The sequence below is a fragment of the Eutrigla gurnardus genome, assembly GCF_963514095.1.
Source record: "Eutrigla gurnardus genome assembly, chromosome: 2".
In the NCBI taxonomy this organism is placed as follows: Eukaryota; Metazoa; Chordata; class Actinopteri; order Perciformes; family Triglidae; genus Eutrigla; species Eutrigla gurnardus.
The window spans coordinates 22581121-22597393 of NC_139916.1; the positions used below are offsets into that span (position 1 = coordinate 22581121).

At 39.6% G+C, this 16273-nt stretch overlaps 1 protein-coding gene across 2 annotated transcripts in view; it reads left to right on the plus strand.

Moving 5' to 3' along the window:
• The first annotated feature begins 13458 nt into the window (after positions 1 to 13458).
• cntn6 (contactin 6) overlaps positions 13459 to 16273 on the plus strand; it is a 39390-nt gene continuing 36575 nt past the window's right edge. For both annotated transcript variants that reach the window (XM_084024042.1, XM_084024041.1), the window contains exons 1-2: positions 13459 to 13600; positions 16095 to 16218. In XM_084024042.1, the coding sequence (XP_083880168.1) occupies positions 13546 to 13600; positions 16095 to 16218 (179 nt within the window). In that variant the 5' untranslated portion in view covers positions 13459 to 13545. The remainder of the gene's footprint in view (positions 13601 to 16094; positions 16219 to 16273) is intronic.

A 16273-nucleotide genomic window follows, 5' to 3' on the forward strand; every position in this document is an offset into this window, starting at 1 on the left:
GAACATCAAAATATTATCATCTGTCAGGCCTGGATTAAAAGGAGGACTCAGATTCAGATTGAGAACAGTTCAGGCAGACTTTTATTCTGAAACTCTCGTCTTTTAAGATAGAGTGACAAAATAACCCGGCTATAAAATCTCTAACTCGTCTAAAATGACGGAGAACAACAAAATCAATACTCAAACAAAACACGAGAAAACTCTCAAGGCAAAAGGATAATCAGATAATCACCCCCAAGGGAGGCAAATCAAAAGGCTGAGAACTAAACTACTCTATGAATAAAATGCTATGGAAATTTACAAAAAGGAAAATCACTCAAACAGAGGACAGATGAAAAGGCTATAAACTTAAGCTGTGCTGTACTAAGGAGCTGAACAAATTACAAAAACAAAAACACTCCAATGGAGATAAGTACAAGGGCTATAACTAAAACTAGCTTCTAACAAAGCTGACCAAAAAATTACAACAAAATAATCACTCTTCTTCAGAGGAAAACAAGGAAAAATACAAACGTGAGGACATGTGGCATGGATCAATGGCAACGGGCTGTGATCAAAGGCTGGAGGACACGACTGAGCGAAATACTCTGGCACAGGACAAAGGGAGACACGGACTATAAGACACTATGAGGGTAATGGGAAACAGGTGGAAACAATCAGGGATCAGGGCTGTCAGACCGGTGACACGTGAGGAAGGGCAAGTGACCTGAAATGTGGGGAGAGTTACTTTTCAAAATAAAACATGAAATTCACAAGACAAAAACAATGATTGTCACACCGCGGTGTGACATCATCTTATGAAGTTGGTATGGTGAGCAAATTAATTACACATCCGGCACTAATTATCATTATCATTCAAGTTGGAGTGGAGTTTCTGGCCACCTGGAGAATGTTAATCTGGATGTATGCTCCTCCAGGCAATGTGCTTTGACTTAAGACTTTATTGTCCCAAGGAGGAAATGTATTTCCACAGTACTTTACCATTTACAATTAGGTCAATTTTGTTTAGTTACTAGTTAAGGGACTATTCTGTATAGCCGTCATGTTAACATTGCTAAATGCTGATGTGATAGAGAGCATGTAATGAAGTGAAGATGCATCAAGTTCATAATCTCTGTGGTTGTCTTCCTCTGAGATACCTAGAAAATATGTCTAAGGCAGAAAATACTTCAATTCCACGTTACATAACAGAACACTATACGATTATTACATATAGTTACCAACTCTGCATTGCCACCCTAAACTGGTGGTTTATGTCTAATTAGATAATGAAATCCAAATATGAATGCACAAGCTCCTCAAGGAGGTTGGTGTTTATGTAAGAAAGGTTCATATCTGCAGGCCAGGGGTTAGATTATGTAGCTGTCTCTTACAACTGGCTCCCGATAAAAACTATCTGACATGGTTTCTTCAGAGTCATTCTTCAGCCCGCACCTACACTTATATCCCCTGTTAGCGAAGCTAACAATATCTTCAAAACGTAACTTTGGCAAATATAGCAAAAAATACTTACATGAACATTGTAATTACATTTACTTTTATTATTTCAATTGTCATCATTTTCAGAGGTAGTTTGGGCTTTTTTTTCCAGAACTTTCCATTGAATCGGATACAGATACCAACCTGACCAGCAAATACATTTATGTACTGGAGCCATGAATTATTCATTTGTTCCACTTTAATGAATGCAAAAAAGAGTTTCTCTATCATAGCCGCTGTAATTTCACTCTTGCAGTGGACACATTTCCGACGGGCCCTACCTGAGCATGGAGAGGAGGAGGTTGAAATAAATGTGAAGGAGCAAAATAAAATCAGCTAGTTAATACGATTTTCATCCCACTGTCTATAATATGAGTAATGCATCTCTTAAAGAAACACTCTTTAAATCACAGCTTCACATACGAGGAAGGACATAGTAAGGTATCGTTATTAAAATTCTGAAGTTGTGTTACATCACAATGTTGCCTTGTGGGATGTAACCACCTGCTTTTAGACTTCAAATGTAAATGTCCTTAATTCATCACTTCCTATTTATAAAGGTATCAAACATATTGGTGCATGTTCCTTAGATTTGCCATTGATGAGTTCACAGACTTTTTTCACGATGGCCTGTTGTACAAATACTCCGGTCTACTCATTCAAAACAAGCTCCTGTTGTTGCTGCCAGTCACACAATGCATTAGTTTGTCTAGTCTTTTTTCACACCATGTCTGACCAGACATACCATGTTTACTACACAATTGTTTGACGCAACTATAGGTCAAATCTCCATAATGTTGTTTTCAAGGACAGTGAGATGGTGCTTGTTTTTGTGACCAAGTCTGAAAACTCTTATCAAGTGCTAAGCTTTAGACTGTGTACAACAAACAAAACAAGCAATTCACACGTTTACCATCGTACCGTTTACTGTTCATCTTCCTGGTATCGTTTTTTCTATTGATTTCTACAGGTTATCCTGAAATAGTGTCATCCAGAAAGCTGAGGGCTATGGTTAATCTTGTCCTCTCATGAAGTCCCTAAGAGAGCCCCAACAGGCAAGACAGGTCCCACACTGTTGGGGAGATAAATATTACTGATCCTTTTACAAATGAATGACATGCAAAAAGTAAAATTTCGCAGCCCTCATTTACTGCTATGGAAATGCCGCTTGTTATTTCCCCCTAATAGATCTTCATAAACACAAGTTAAAATGTGATGAAACCGTGGAGCTGATAAATTAAGAAACCAAAAATAGTACCACCAAAAACCTTAAACTGATCCGCAAACAATACAACTAACGGCAGGAGCCATTGGAAATTGTGAATGTTATCAGGGCCTTTCTGCAAAGCTTCCTGTCAGTGAAATCTCGCTCAAAAAATAAAGGTTGAAAAGAAATATGGTGGCATTCAGTGAAATGTGAAAATTTGAAAGGCCCTCTCTAGAGAAACATGGCGGTCCACCATGGAAGACTTTGACAAGCAAACATTTGCTTTAAGAAACTCTCATAAGCTTTGATCCTGGTTTTGAGACCCGTAGAAGCAAGCTGGATTATTGTGAATGAAATGAGGATAATGCATCATGGAAGCACTATATCAGGTTTCAGATCACTGTCTTCTCAAGGACTCACCTTCTAGACAGAAAAACAGGGAGTCAGGGAGCTGAATAACCATTCACCACATTACTCGATGAAAATAAGCAAAGGAAGAATACTTGAGAATACTTGTGTCTGCAAACATACTTAGTGTTCGGTTTCTGTATAGGGAAGTATTCAGTATGCATGTTCTGTGGAGACACGATGTCGGGTCTGAAAATGTGGCAGGAAAGTTTGGAGTGACCGTAAGATACAGAGCGAAACTTTTGTAGATGTTGGCGATAGTGACCACTGACTTTTAATGACTTTCACTTGCAGACAGAGAGGAGGACCAGAAAATTGGAACTGCAAAGATGAAATGTGATACAATCGATGCATTTTTCCCCACACTGTAACCACTAACTAGTCTCTCCTGCCTATCACAAACAGGTTAGTCGACCATGACACTGGCAAGTTTTAGCTCATTTGTGACAATGTATGAGCTTTCATTAGGAGCTGAAGCTGGGTATTGTTAGCCTTATTTCACTGAATTAATGCAGAATCAGAAGGTACAATTGCATTCAGTTGGCAGAATACATTTAATCAACTTCTTTGAAAAAAGGTGGATTCAGACATTTATACCACAAGCAACAGTTTTGCCATACCTGCTGTTTTATGACCAAGGACATTTCCCAACAACCTCAACGTATCCTTTCAGACTGAAGGAAGTAAAGTAGAGCATACAGTGTTCTGGAACATATGAAATTAGAGAGAGAAAGAGAATGCAGCTTGTAAGCAATAATGCAATACTTTCGTGGGTGCACACCATTTTAACGGAAGTACAGCTTATAGCTTGTCAAGGACATCACGAATACAACCTATAAAAATTGATTTTTCAGATCCGTATGCTGTTAGAATACATTAAGAAGTGGCCCAATATTTAGTGGCCAGACATATAAACATGAATTTGGTGCGTATAACATTACCCCAGTGAGAGATTATGAGCATACAATTCATTAGATGCTTACAATTACATTACCTGATGTTATGTTCAGAATGTTAAATACCACAACTTATTTTAATTTAGTTTTAAAATTGGCACAACAATCACAAGCATTTTTGATGAGTCCAGTGGGAGTCAATACGTTTATTGGCTTGCAGTCGCATAGACGGCCCCGGTGCTTTGAGAACACAGACAGAACATGTTGATGTCCTATTAAAAGGCGTAAATCGGTTTTAAAGGTCATAATCATTAGTGTTTAATATCTATGTCAACAATTGACGTAAGTTTCTAAGAGCAAACATGGAAGCATCAGAGTGACAGTCACCAATTCATTTCTGTAGAACTTCAGTCTGCTTTTCAAAATATAGATTCTGACACTCAAACATGCAACAACAAGACAGTTTGATAACATTCAATGGTAAAAGATTGCTTTCTCGTCTGGATGGCCAGGTGCCAACATGTAGGAGCATCATTTTGACGACGCAGACTATAAATGGGTTCGGCTGTGTGTCTACTGATGGATGTGGGTGTTCAATTTATTGACAGGAACCCAAATATTTCAGACCCTTTAGGTTAAATGGTCATCCAATTTATTCATCAACACAACCCTGGTGTGGCATTAGTGATAGTTTCAGTTTTATTAGGGTTTGAGCTCTAAACCTCCTGGCCACTCTTGGTAATCAGGTATATCAGGTACTTTAGTAATGACCTCATACTACAGAAAAAGAAAACATAAATTATAGAATTATTACAAAACTACAAAGAGCACACTCATGAAAAATAATCAAAAATCAAGTTGCCGCAGTTTCCAAATGTGACAACATTAGTTTGCCATTTTAGTTAAATTTGATAAAGCACAAATCAACTATTTCAAGTCTTTCAAATTTCCACTCTCCCGAACAAGTTCCCAAGGGAAGCTGTTTATGGTTTTCCTCAAGCACAGCTCTTGCATAATACCACAGACCTGTTACCTATTTTGGGGTGTACAAATGTTTGCCATTTGCTTTTTTTCTCCAGGAAAAGACACATTTTTCCTCTGATGTTTACAGTGCAATATAGTGTATATAGAGGGTTTTTTATTATGGCCAGTGCAAACAGGTCTCTATCCACCTGCAGAATCAATCAGTCTTTTTGTGATAGCTCTGCTGGAGTCTGTCTTGCCGGAAACCACATTACGCTGAGTAAATGGCCTCTGGTGCCCGTGCAGACATTCAGGTCATTATGATTAGTTTTAGTGTGTGTCTGGAAGTACGTGTTTGTGATGTCTGACTTTTTTCTCCTAATAAATGTAAGCTCTTGCAGAGGCGTACTTTCATATTTAGAAAAGTGGGACTAATGTTTGTTCCTACCGTACACGTCCTTTCTTATATTATGGTTTATCTTTTGTATGGACTATCTCATGTGTGGGAGGAGGTGCAGCTGCTCAGCAAGGTAGTCTTCAGTCGTATGAAGCCTGCACCTTTTGTAGTCCGCGTTCTTCGAAGGAGGCTGCCCTGAAATGGGTCACAGCTGCTGACACAATGAAGCCCTGGAAAAAGGTAAGGGTGCTAAATGAGGAGCTAGGATTCATTATGAAGCCTACAGTGCCCCCGCTTATTGACTCTTAATGGGTTTTGTAGTTTAAAGGAGCTCTGTGTCTTGCCACATGTTTAAAAGAAATAGGGGCTACTTACCAATCGCAGGGCAAACATAAATGTCATTAAAAAGCTATTTCATAATCTGCATGTGTGTTTCACTTGATTATACAACACAAAACAGACATGTTTGACATGACCTCAATACTGTAACCTCTTAGCATTCTGTTGATAATGTTAGTTCATTTTCTGAATGATTTAAATGAAAATTCTGGCCATATCTTACACCTTTAAGGTATACTAGCCTGTAACCGTCTAGGTAAGCTAGTTACCGCTGGGTTAGGATCAGGGACGTGAGGAATAAACCAGACAGGAAGCCATTGTTTACCTGTGTTGAGAGAAGTGTTGTTTTTGGCGGCCTGTTTTACTTTTAGTTTTAGTCAAGTCTTTGTCCCAAGCTGTCATTTAAGTTTTTATTAGTTTTAGTCACGTTCATACTATTTTTAGTTTAGTCAAGTTTCAGTCAACCCAGATACACATTTAATACAGTATTACTGTCAAAAAATATATAAAGTATAAATTAATGCCAATAATATTAGTAATATTTATTGGCATTATTTTATACTTCATATTTTTATACTTATTTGACTATTTCTTTCCTGACACTTATGTAGCAACTGCAGCTGTACAATTTCCAAAGGGGTTACTAAAGTATTCTGATTCTGATTTCCACAGATATTTATGAACAAATATAAATAAATGCAAATGTGGTCGCAAATTACAGTAGCCCACAGTTCGCGTCTAACAGGATGTAACTTTTTCTATGACTTCCTGTCAAATCTTTGAAGGCCGATGGAAACTGTCCGACTGGAACGCAGCTTTTAGGCTCTGTCTCCTGCTGCTCCGCCTGCTCTCGTCTGCTTTCCAGGCGAGGTACAGTTCATCTCGAAGAGCCTACTAATAATTACGCAACCAAATGAGACGAAACAACGTTATAACATTTCGTCTCCCCTCGTTTTGGTCAACGAAAATGAAGACACATTTTAGCATAGTTTTTATTTTGTAAACCACATTTGGTCTCATTTTTATTCATCTACAATATTGCATTATATATTTATTTATCATCATCATTTATTTATGACCAGCATTTTCGTTGCATCTCGTCTCGTTTTCCTCACGTGATAAAGGTTCGTTAACGACAATATTTAGTCATAATTTCCATTAACGAAAGCAACACTAGTTGAGAGGTAGCACCACTGAATTATTTGAACTACATTTCCCATTAGTGGTTGAGTAGCAGGCTTCTCTCTGAATCATATAATGTTTTCAGTTGTGAGCTATTTAAGACCCCGCGACCAGACACTGGATAAGCGGTTGAAGATGCTATGCTATGCTATTTTAGCATCAGTTTGCTTAATAGTTATGTGAGTTGCTTCCATAGACTGCACAGTATATAAGAAGTGGACCTGAATTGACACAAGAGAGTGGCGCTAATTAAAACAGAATGTGTTAATGAATTGAAAAGCTACTGTGAAAAGGTTAAAGGTGTAAAACGAAAAAAAAAAAAAATGATAGACAAAACGATGCTGTGGCAGGGACCTGGTAATCACAAGGTAGCCACGCCCTTAAGCGTACCCTGCTATATTTTCTATTTTATTCTAAATGGGACCATAATTTACTCAATGAACATCATGCTGTAATAAATAAGACTGGAAACTAGAGATTGAGAGTATAAACTCATGTTTACAATGTTGACTGGTGTAATAAATCAAGTGAGAAGTCGGGTATTTTACTTTTATACAATCAGATTTTTTTTTGCAACCAGAAGAGTCGCCGCCTCCTGGCCATTAGGAAATAAATGCATATTTCAGACACGATGGTTGCCGCCTGTTTGCAGCAGGATTGTAATGAAGGGATTATTCAGGAAAAAAATATCAAGATAGAAGAGTATAAATATGATTTTACAATACATACACTTTCACACACAGTGGTGTGTGTTTACACTGTGAGTACTCAATCAGTGGGAAGCATGCTTGTCTGCTGGGCTCCATGATTTATTCCATCCTATAAATGACTATGATCATAGGTGTTTTTCCAGGTTGAGGAGCTGTGTAGCACACAGTAATCTTCTCTACCGTTAAATATGTGTGTGTGTGTGTGTGTGTGTGTGTGTGTGTGTGTGTGTGTGTGTGTGTGTGTGTGTGTATGTGTGTGTGTTCTGTTGAAAACCACAATTAACTGTTGATTGATGACGTCTGATCATAAGCAGGTCCATTTACCATTAATATGTGATGTATACTGAATATTAAGGTTTAAGTTATTAGTAATGTAAAATATGTCATCAGACAGATATTGTAAACTTGACCAACACTACAGGTGTATGGAACCCCAAAGTGTTCCATATTAAGTTCATAAGACAAGACATTATGAAATAAAAACATACAACGGTGATCCCTTGGAGCCAGGGAAGAGGGGGTGGGAAATAGAGAGAGAGAGAGAGAAAAAACTCCAAGATTAAAGTTGTAAATTTACAAGAAGGAATACTAATATTCTCTTAAGATTAGAGTCATAAATTTGCGCGGAAAAAAGAAACTGAAACTCTCTGACATTAAACTCACATTGTTTTTTTTTTTAAGCTGTGAAAATGAGTGGGTGTTTTTTTATTATTATCAAGAAATCACTTCACTTTGCAAGGTTGGATCAACCTTATTACAGCACTGTCATCATCACGGTAACGTTTGCCGCAGATTGTAAAATAAGCAGGGTCTAACTTTAAAGTCCCAGTCGGCAAAATTGTTTTGATCATATTCACTGAAGCCGACACTATGCTCCGATAGAACAACATAAATCATACGGTTTTAGAAAAAAAAAGCACGCCTCTACGTGCACGTAGAACCTGTTGTTTGTTTTGCAAAAATCGACAGCGCCCAGATCATCCTGTCCAATCAGCACGCAGGGCTGTGTTCGTACACACACAGAGCCCCTCCCCCCTCGGGTCGTTCCACTATCACAGGAGGGAGAGAGAGGGAAGTAGCAACAAGCTTCCAATTCCTCGGTTAAAAACCGAAACGAGGAGGTCCAAAACAACCAAGGAAAAGAAAACACTGGTGGAAAATAAGGAAAAAAAGAAAGATTGCGACGGTGCCCGTGATAAAACCAGAGTCAACATCGGACCCGTGTTTCAAAGGTGGCGTGATCTAAGGGATTTCAAAGGGCACGAAGTCGAGGGGAAGGAGCGCGGTGGTCGTGGGGGAGGAGCGTGAGGGTTGTAAACATTCAAAATCTGACAGAGTGCCCTCGATCTGCCAGACTTGCCAACTGAGACTTTGAGGGGTCTAAGGAATCATACTGGGACCCTCAGACCACAGACCTTACTTCAGACATCTAACCAAAAACCCATAAATAAACACATGGAACCGGAAGTGCAAAAATGCTGACTCATTTCGTGGTTTCAGGATTTATGCCTGAAACCCTCTATTCATCATAATCTGTGGTTCAACACAAGCAGTTATTGTTACCTGCCTTTCCCGTGTTGTTATCTCTTCACACTAACACATTGACATTTGGGAACAACCCCTAAAAGTGTATGTAACTACCGTAACGTAGTGTGTTCATCTTCTGAACATTTGCTTATTTTGGTGTTAGCTGTGAAAAAAAAGCTGATCTGAGAACTGAAAATAAGGAAATGGATCATTTACATTTACATTTACATTTAGGTCATTTAGCAGACGCTTTTGTCCAAAGCGACTTACAATAAGTACATTTGTCAAAAGAAGGAAACAAAGAAACCACGACGTATCATTGCCGATGCAGTAAGAGCTAAAAATAGAACAAGTGTTAGGTCCTCATCTGAGTAAAGTAGTACTTCAAGAGTAACAGTGCTACGATCCGAGTTTTTTTTTTTTTTTTTTTTTTGCGGGGGGGGGGGGGGGGGGGGGTGTCGAGGGAGGGTGTTAGTGGGTCATGCTATGTAGTAGCATTTATACTTATGCATAAGTATGTTAAGGATACAACTCAGAAACTGGTCAGTCCTGTGCATCTTCTTACTTTGAGCATTCATAAGTATTCATATCACCTATGAGTTCGTCCCAGCACTTTCCACGTCCAAACGTCATTTACAGCTCTGTTTGCTGAGTCTGTATTGAATTGCCAGGATGTTAGCTTTCAATGTTCTCCTCCTTCTCTTAGTCAATAATATGCACTTGCACAGTGAGTGACAGTTTGCTTCCCCAGCTGCAGCTTTGCTCTTGCTCCCTTGGGGCTGACTGGATTTAAGATGGACTGTATCTGAGAACAGGAGGCTTTTCCTGAATATTTACACAGCCGAGAAGCTGCTGTGATGAAACCAAAGCCTATGGATAAGACATGTTTCAATAGGAGAATTACTTAGAATAGAACAATTACTACAGCAAGGGAGGCCATAGGTTTCAAGGCTGCTGGAGTCTGCGATCCGTGGCCCGTGGTGTCAGGTCAATGTGTTTATGGGGTTTTGTGTGTTGCTGAACCGTGGTATGCCCCTCTCCCCCGAAAAAAAACAAAAGCCTTAATTACCTCTCACTGCTGAAGTTAATTTTTGTAATCACGTGTTCAACCAATTACTCAGAGTGTAATGAAGTGGAACATGGCTCAACAGAGTTCACAGGACACCCTCCACCTCCCTTTACTCTTAGCCTAGTTTGACTATTCCAGAGTGGGAAGCTAATCATCACTAAACATTAAACCCGGCAATACTTCACTCCGGATACATACATTTATTCGTGTCAATATCCATTCCCCCTTTAATCATTTCTCCACAGCTATCTCAATATCACGGGCTAGTGAGAGAGGCGGGGGAAGCACATTATCTCTGCCGGGGTGTTACAGTATTAGGGATTATCCCTGACAGATAGTTTCCCTTGCAGGCACCATTAGCTTGGCCTCATCCCATTTGGTATTTCCAACACCTGCGACCACCATCCGCTGGGCACAAGAATTATTACCATTGTATTTTTTCTAGGGTATATAAATTAATCACAGGGATCACAAGCAACTACTTTAAATTTCTGGGCTGTGACCAAGAAACACATCCTCCCCAAGGATGCCACAGGCCTATGCATCATTAAAACAGAGTTGTGCTATCTGACAGAGGAACGGTGCCAGCTCCCTCACTCATATGCCTTACGGCATTGCGGCCTCTGCATTTCCACACTATATGCATAATAGCTACAGTCTATGGCTAAATGCAATCAGGGTCCTCGAGTGCGACTTTGAATGCTAAATGAACAAGGGACACGTGTTTGTGAGAGAGGACGAAATTAAGTTGATCAGCTTGGAAGTGAAAGTGGACAGCTGACTACAGCGAACATAAATTAACATCGATCACTGGGCAGAGCATGTATGTTAATGGCTCAAGGCTGCAGGGGCTTGTTAGGCAACCTCTGCAGTGGACTCTAATGGTTCCCATATCCTCTCAATCCACGAAATATCAATGGCTGCAATCCTTCATCGAGCGTCCTCGTATTGGCAAATGATCTGTCTTGGGTTCACATGCATGAATGAATTATGTGGGTAATAATATAGATATTACCTAGAATTTATATATCAAATAGTGTAATTAGATCCGCCCCTTGCTGCAGAGAGGAATACATGCTTCTCATTAAAAGCGTCTGGATAATTTAAATTCAAATTCAGGCTCAAAAACGGCAAATCAGTTTGATCGATACCAAGAGCCCCACATCCCTCTGTATGTATCAGTTGACATAGTAGATAATTGCAGCAGTCAGTCCAAACCATGATGCCCGCTTTCACAATGCAGGTTTTGTAGTGTTTTCATCTCGAGTCTAATTTGACTCGTTCTGAGTTCCTCCGCTCACATGCTGTTTGGCATGCACGTCTGCATTTTAAAACATATTGATTTGGAATTACTTACAGGTGCTGGTTTATAACGGTATTGATTGCAGATAGGCCTTTTGACAAAATGTCTGGAAAACACTTTGCATCGTTTTAAAGTTTCTCACCACTCAAAATAAAAGCCATGCATCTAACTCTATAATTGCCATGTGCAGCTTTGTGTCATTCACTTCCACACCTTCTTCATCCAGCATCTTAATCAACACAGTTTTTAACCTTTGACTCTCAAGTAGATCGAAAACAGCACGGGGGAGGGCAATTTATTGAAAGAGCTTTGTCCTTCTTCTTGTGACATGGATACAGTTTCTTTATTATTTTTCTCCAGAACAAGGGAATATATTTACCCAGCGAGTCTCATAAAGAAAGATCAACCAAATCGTCCGTTATTGATCAGTCCCTCCATATTCGATTGAGACGTATGACACAACTGTGGGCAGGATGGCAAACAAAAAGGCAGATGGTTGCAGAGAAATCTAAAAATTAAATCAATGATGACTGACAAGATGAAGCTTGAATGATCAGTATTGTGCAGAATAATTATACTACTTAATCTATACGGCTAACGCTCCCTCTCCTACCATTCACGATTAGTGATTCTTCCTGTTTTGTTGCATCCATCTGTCGGCAACATTTTGCTATATTACGAGACAGACAAGGACAAAGAAAAGCTGTGGGGGAAAATTTGTTAAATTGAGTATTCTTTTTTAATGAGAGCTCTTAAAAGTTCACACAAAAGAAAACTCTTCCCATTATTACATACGGTATTATCATATGGCATTAGGGTTAGAATTTCAGTTGGACATTTGACGGACATGGTCGTATAAGTTCCATCGTAATCATTTTCAATTTAATCACATTTTATTTCCATTCATTAAATTCTATTCATTCCCATAATCAGAGTACAGAGCGTGCTTATTCATGATGCATTTATATGGAAAAACAGAGAAAATAGGTAGAAACACTGACCATGCAGTCACTTTTCACACCAACACCACACTGAACATGCAGAAAAAAACACTTTGGCCAATGTTTCTCTAATCAAGCAAATTTCAAAGCGGTTAAACATAATTTACAATTTTCATGAAACAGAATATTGCGCCCCAACTACACATACAATCACCACAGAGAGACTATTTGGCCACGCAGGGCCTGAGAAAACAAGCTGTAAACACAAAACTTACATAGTATTAACTTTTAGGTTGATATGGCTTTATGAATTCACATTAAGGCCACCTGAGTGAAGTCCAATATTCTTTCTCCCTCTGTGGGTTCAAATATTCATTACGGAAGCTTTCAACAATGAGAAATAATATCCAAACACCCTGATGTGTCTGAATACAGATTGCAACCAAACAGCGTAAATGCCTTATGTCACTCGTAACGCTATTTGACAAGGTTGGCCAACTTATCAATGGCAGTAGTACCTTGGATCACGCTCCATGGAAGATGTGCTGTCTGCATGTTTGGAAGTGGGTAGAATGATTTGCCCATTAAATGATCCCTTTTATTTTTCACTTCAGTCAGTCTGCATTCATTAGCGTTCCCGATGATATATACTGTACATAAATACATCACACATTTTGCTCGAGTAGACGTGTTGAACTAACAGTTATTAGAAAGCTTTGCTTTACCGTTGGCAGGTTGGTCTGCTCATCTGTTGCTGTCAGCAACATTTATTATTATTTTTTTCCGATGCTTGCCTTCCTACTGGGAGAGACTGTACCAGCTGTATGTATACACGAAATATCAGCACCTCGGTATCAGCTGCTAGCGGGCCCTTCGGCATGTGATCTTTGCTCGGCTTATTTGGTTGACTGAATTATTAATGACAGATTTTCCACAAGTTCCAGCATGTTCCCCCCTTTTTTTCTTTTTTTTCCCCAAGAAGGCTTGTTGTAGACAGCATCTCCTCGTGCTCATGTGTCCTTCTTTTCTTCCAGAGCCAAACGGAGCAGCGTCTGCCCAGGAAATATTCTCCACACTCTCGACTGGATGGGAAGAAGGAGAATCTTTGACCTTGGAAAGTGAAGATGCTGTTGCCATGGGAACTGTTAATCCTTCTGTCACTCAAAGAGTGCCTGGCTGGTGAGATGCCAAGTCAGGCCGTCTTTCATGACACACCTGATATGCATACGTTTCCCTACAGGGAGGGTTTGCATCATTCTCCTTCATGTTTAGACTATCATTTTATTTGAAAGGCAATGATAGTCTCGAAGGGATCATCACTTTCGTAGCGTTTGTAATGTAGTACCAGTTTTTAGAAAACAATGTAAAATATGGCGATATCTGTAGTCCACATTGGTTTAGCTCGGCCGACCCTTTCAGGGAAAATAAGGTTTGTGTTTTGTTGGTGTAGTTTTTATAATTTAACAAGATGACGTTTAACAAGTGCCATGTGTCATTCTAAAGATTGCCTTTCAGGGTTGCATTTGTCACTCAATATTTACCTGTAGCCAGAGAATGTCCAACTCTGATGAGCTCACTGTTGGATTTCCATTTGAAGAGAGAGAGTTCACTCTCTGTCTCTCTGCTTTTCTTTATTTTCCTTTTTATTATGCAATTTCCTTGCTTTATGTCCAACTGCTGCCACTTACATGAAATGTGGTAAGCGCCCTAAAAATCCAACACCAACTATTTTCTTAATGCTTATTTATTCTGCACTGCGTCCTCAGCAACTTAGATCCAGTGTGCCGGGGCTTTCCTTTCCACGGCGAGAAAACTAGAGGAACATTTGCTTTCACTTTTCTAATATCTGTATGAGCTACAGCTGACGAGTTAACATCTCACTAAGTGCTCTCACTTCATGTCTGGATTCTGCAACCCACGCAGCCCAGACATGTGCCGGATACACTGTATGCTGATCTTAAGCCAACCGTTTAGAAGTCATCAAAGAAATACATTTAAATGTATACAGCATAAGGAGCGGGGTCTATCGTATTGTTGTTTATGCTTCCGTTTCCATTGATTTAGTATCTCATCTCAAGTCAGCAGTTCCACTGGGGCATAACTGTGCAGCCTGCAAACACGAGAGAAATGAAGGGTTATGCAAATAACCACATGCATACAAGTAAATTGAGCTCACATTTGCATGCATTGCCACGGCAACTAATTAAGAGTCATTTGTATGTGTGTTTGTGTGTCTTTTCGTGTGCTTGTGGTCAGTCCTGTTGGTGTGTTTAAAGAGCAGGCCTGTTTTTTTTTTAAGCATACAAGCAGCCACCACCCGATCATTTCCCAGGTGAAATAGCCCGGCTATTTAAGGCTCATTAATTTGTTTAATTTAAAGGACATCACATCCAGGGTAAAAATGAAGTACCTCCCTCAGAGGCTGGGGAAACGGGGCCCTTACCTGAAGCAAAGACTCCCACTCTCATTAGGACGATGATGGCAATGATGATACGGGAGGGAGCACTCTTTGTCCTCGTCAAGGTTAGAGACAAAAAGAAAAATGGACCATTTCTCACGAGCAACACCAGAGCTCGGCTCGTCATGTGACACACTGCGTCGGGGGAGACGGGAGGGGGTGGACACCCATGTGTGTTAGTGTGCGTCCATTGAAGAAATGTTAGATTTCACGGCAGTCATTAGTGCAACATCGGTTAATTACTCCTGTGTATTGATCGTTTGGCTGAAACTAACCAAGACAACAAGTTCTCCCGAGCAGACACACATGCACAAACAACACACATATAATCAACGGCTTGCAGTCACCCTAATAATTAAATTATACCCACAATAAAGGCAGTACTTTAATATTGCATCTCTCAAATAAACACTTTAACCAAGTTATACTTCTTGCATTAAGATGACAATGACATTACTCAATTAGCGAGCTTGGTTATTGGACTATGTTTCTAATTACTCTTGGCATGTAGTATAGTTATAGCTCTTTGTCTGTGTTTGGAGTTCTTGGCGAACATTAATGTTCACAAAGAGACCCAGATGCAAAGTGTGAGTTTGAATGAAGCTCTCAGTGTAACTCCATTTCATAACACTTAACACCACAAGTAATAGAGCTTTTGTTTAAGTATGCTGTAATTGGCCATATGCTAAACTCCTTTCCCGTAAACAGTGATTGTGCAATCATATCTTAGCAACCTTACATTGTAAACTGATAATGTGTTTTGTGAGAATGGAATGAACTAAGTAATTGGGTTCAAAATTAACTGATGAGTAAAATCGCTTCCATTTCCATTTCCCTGTAACTGCACTTCCATTTTCACTTTAATATTAAACAAAACCCATTCATTGATGGAGTTAAACTGCGAAAATTACTTCTGTGAATAAGCTTGCTGAAAACAGGAAAATAAAAGAAACTTTTTGCCTCATGTGGTAAAGACTACATAGAAGATGCCAGTTTAGCATAGGCTTATCTTTAGTTAATTGCTCTCTCGTGCTTTATCTGCCTCATGACATGCAGAAGAGGGTTTATTAAATGCAGAATCTACTCAAAGAGCTACGGTGGCAGTTAATTATATGGGTGTAGAGTTTATATACAGTTTTCTGAGCGCTGAGTGATTTATTTTCAGTGTCAACCCCTCAGCACCGTTGTACAGCTTGAGTGTGTTTTTCCACACAGAGAATACCCGCCATGGTCCTGTCTTCACCCAGGAGCCCAGTGACAGCATTTTCCCCCTGAGCACTGATGATAAGCAGGTGTTTATTAATTGCAAAGCAAAGGGAAACCCACCTCCGCATTATAGGTAAGTGTGTTGACTGCCCTTTGACTGTCTATACTGTGAGACTACAGAGTGGAGC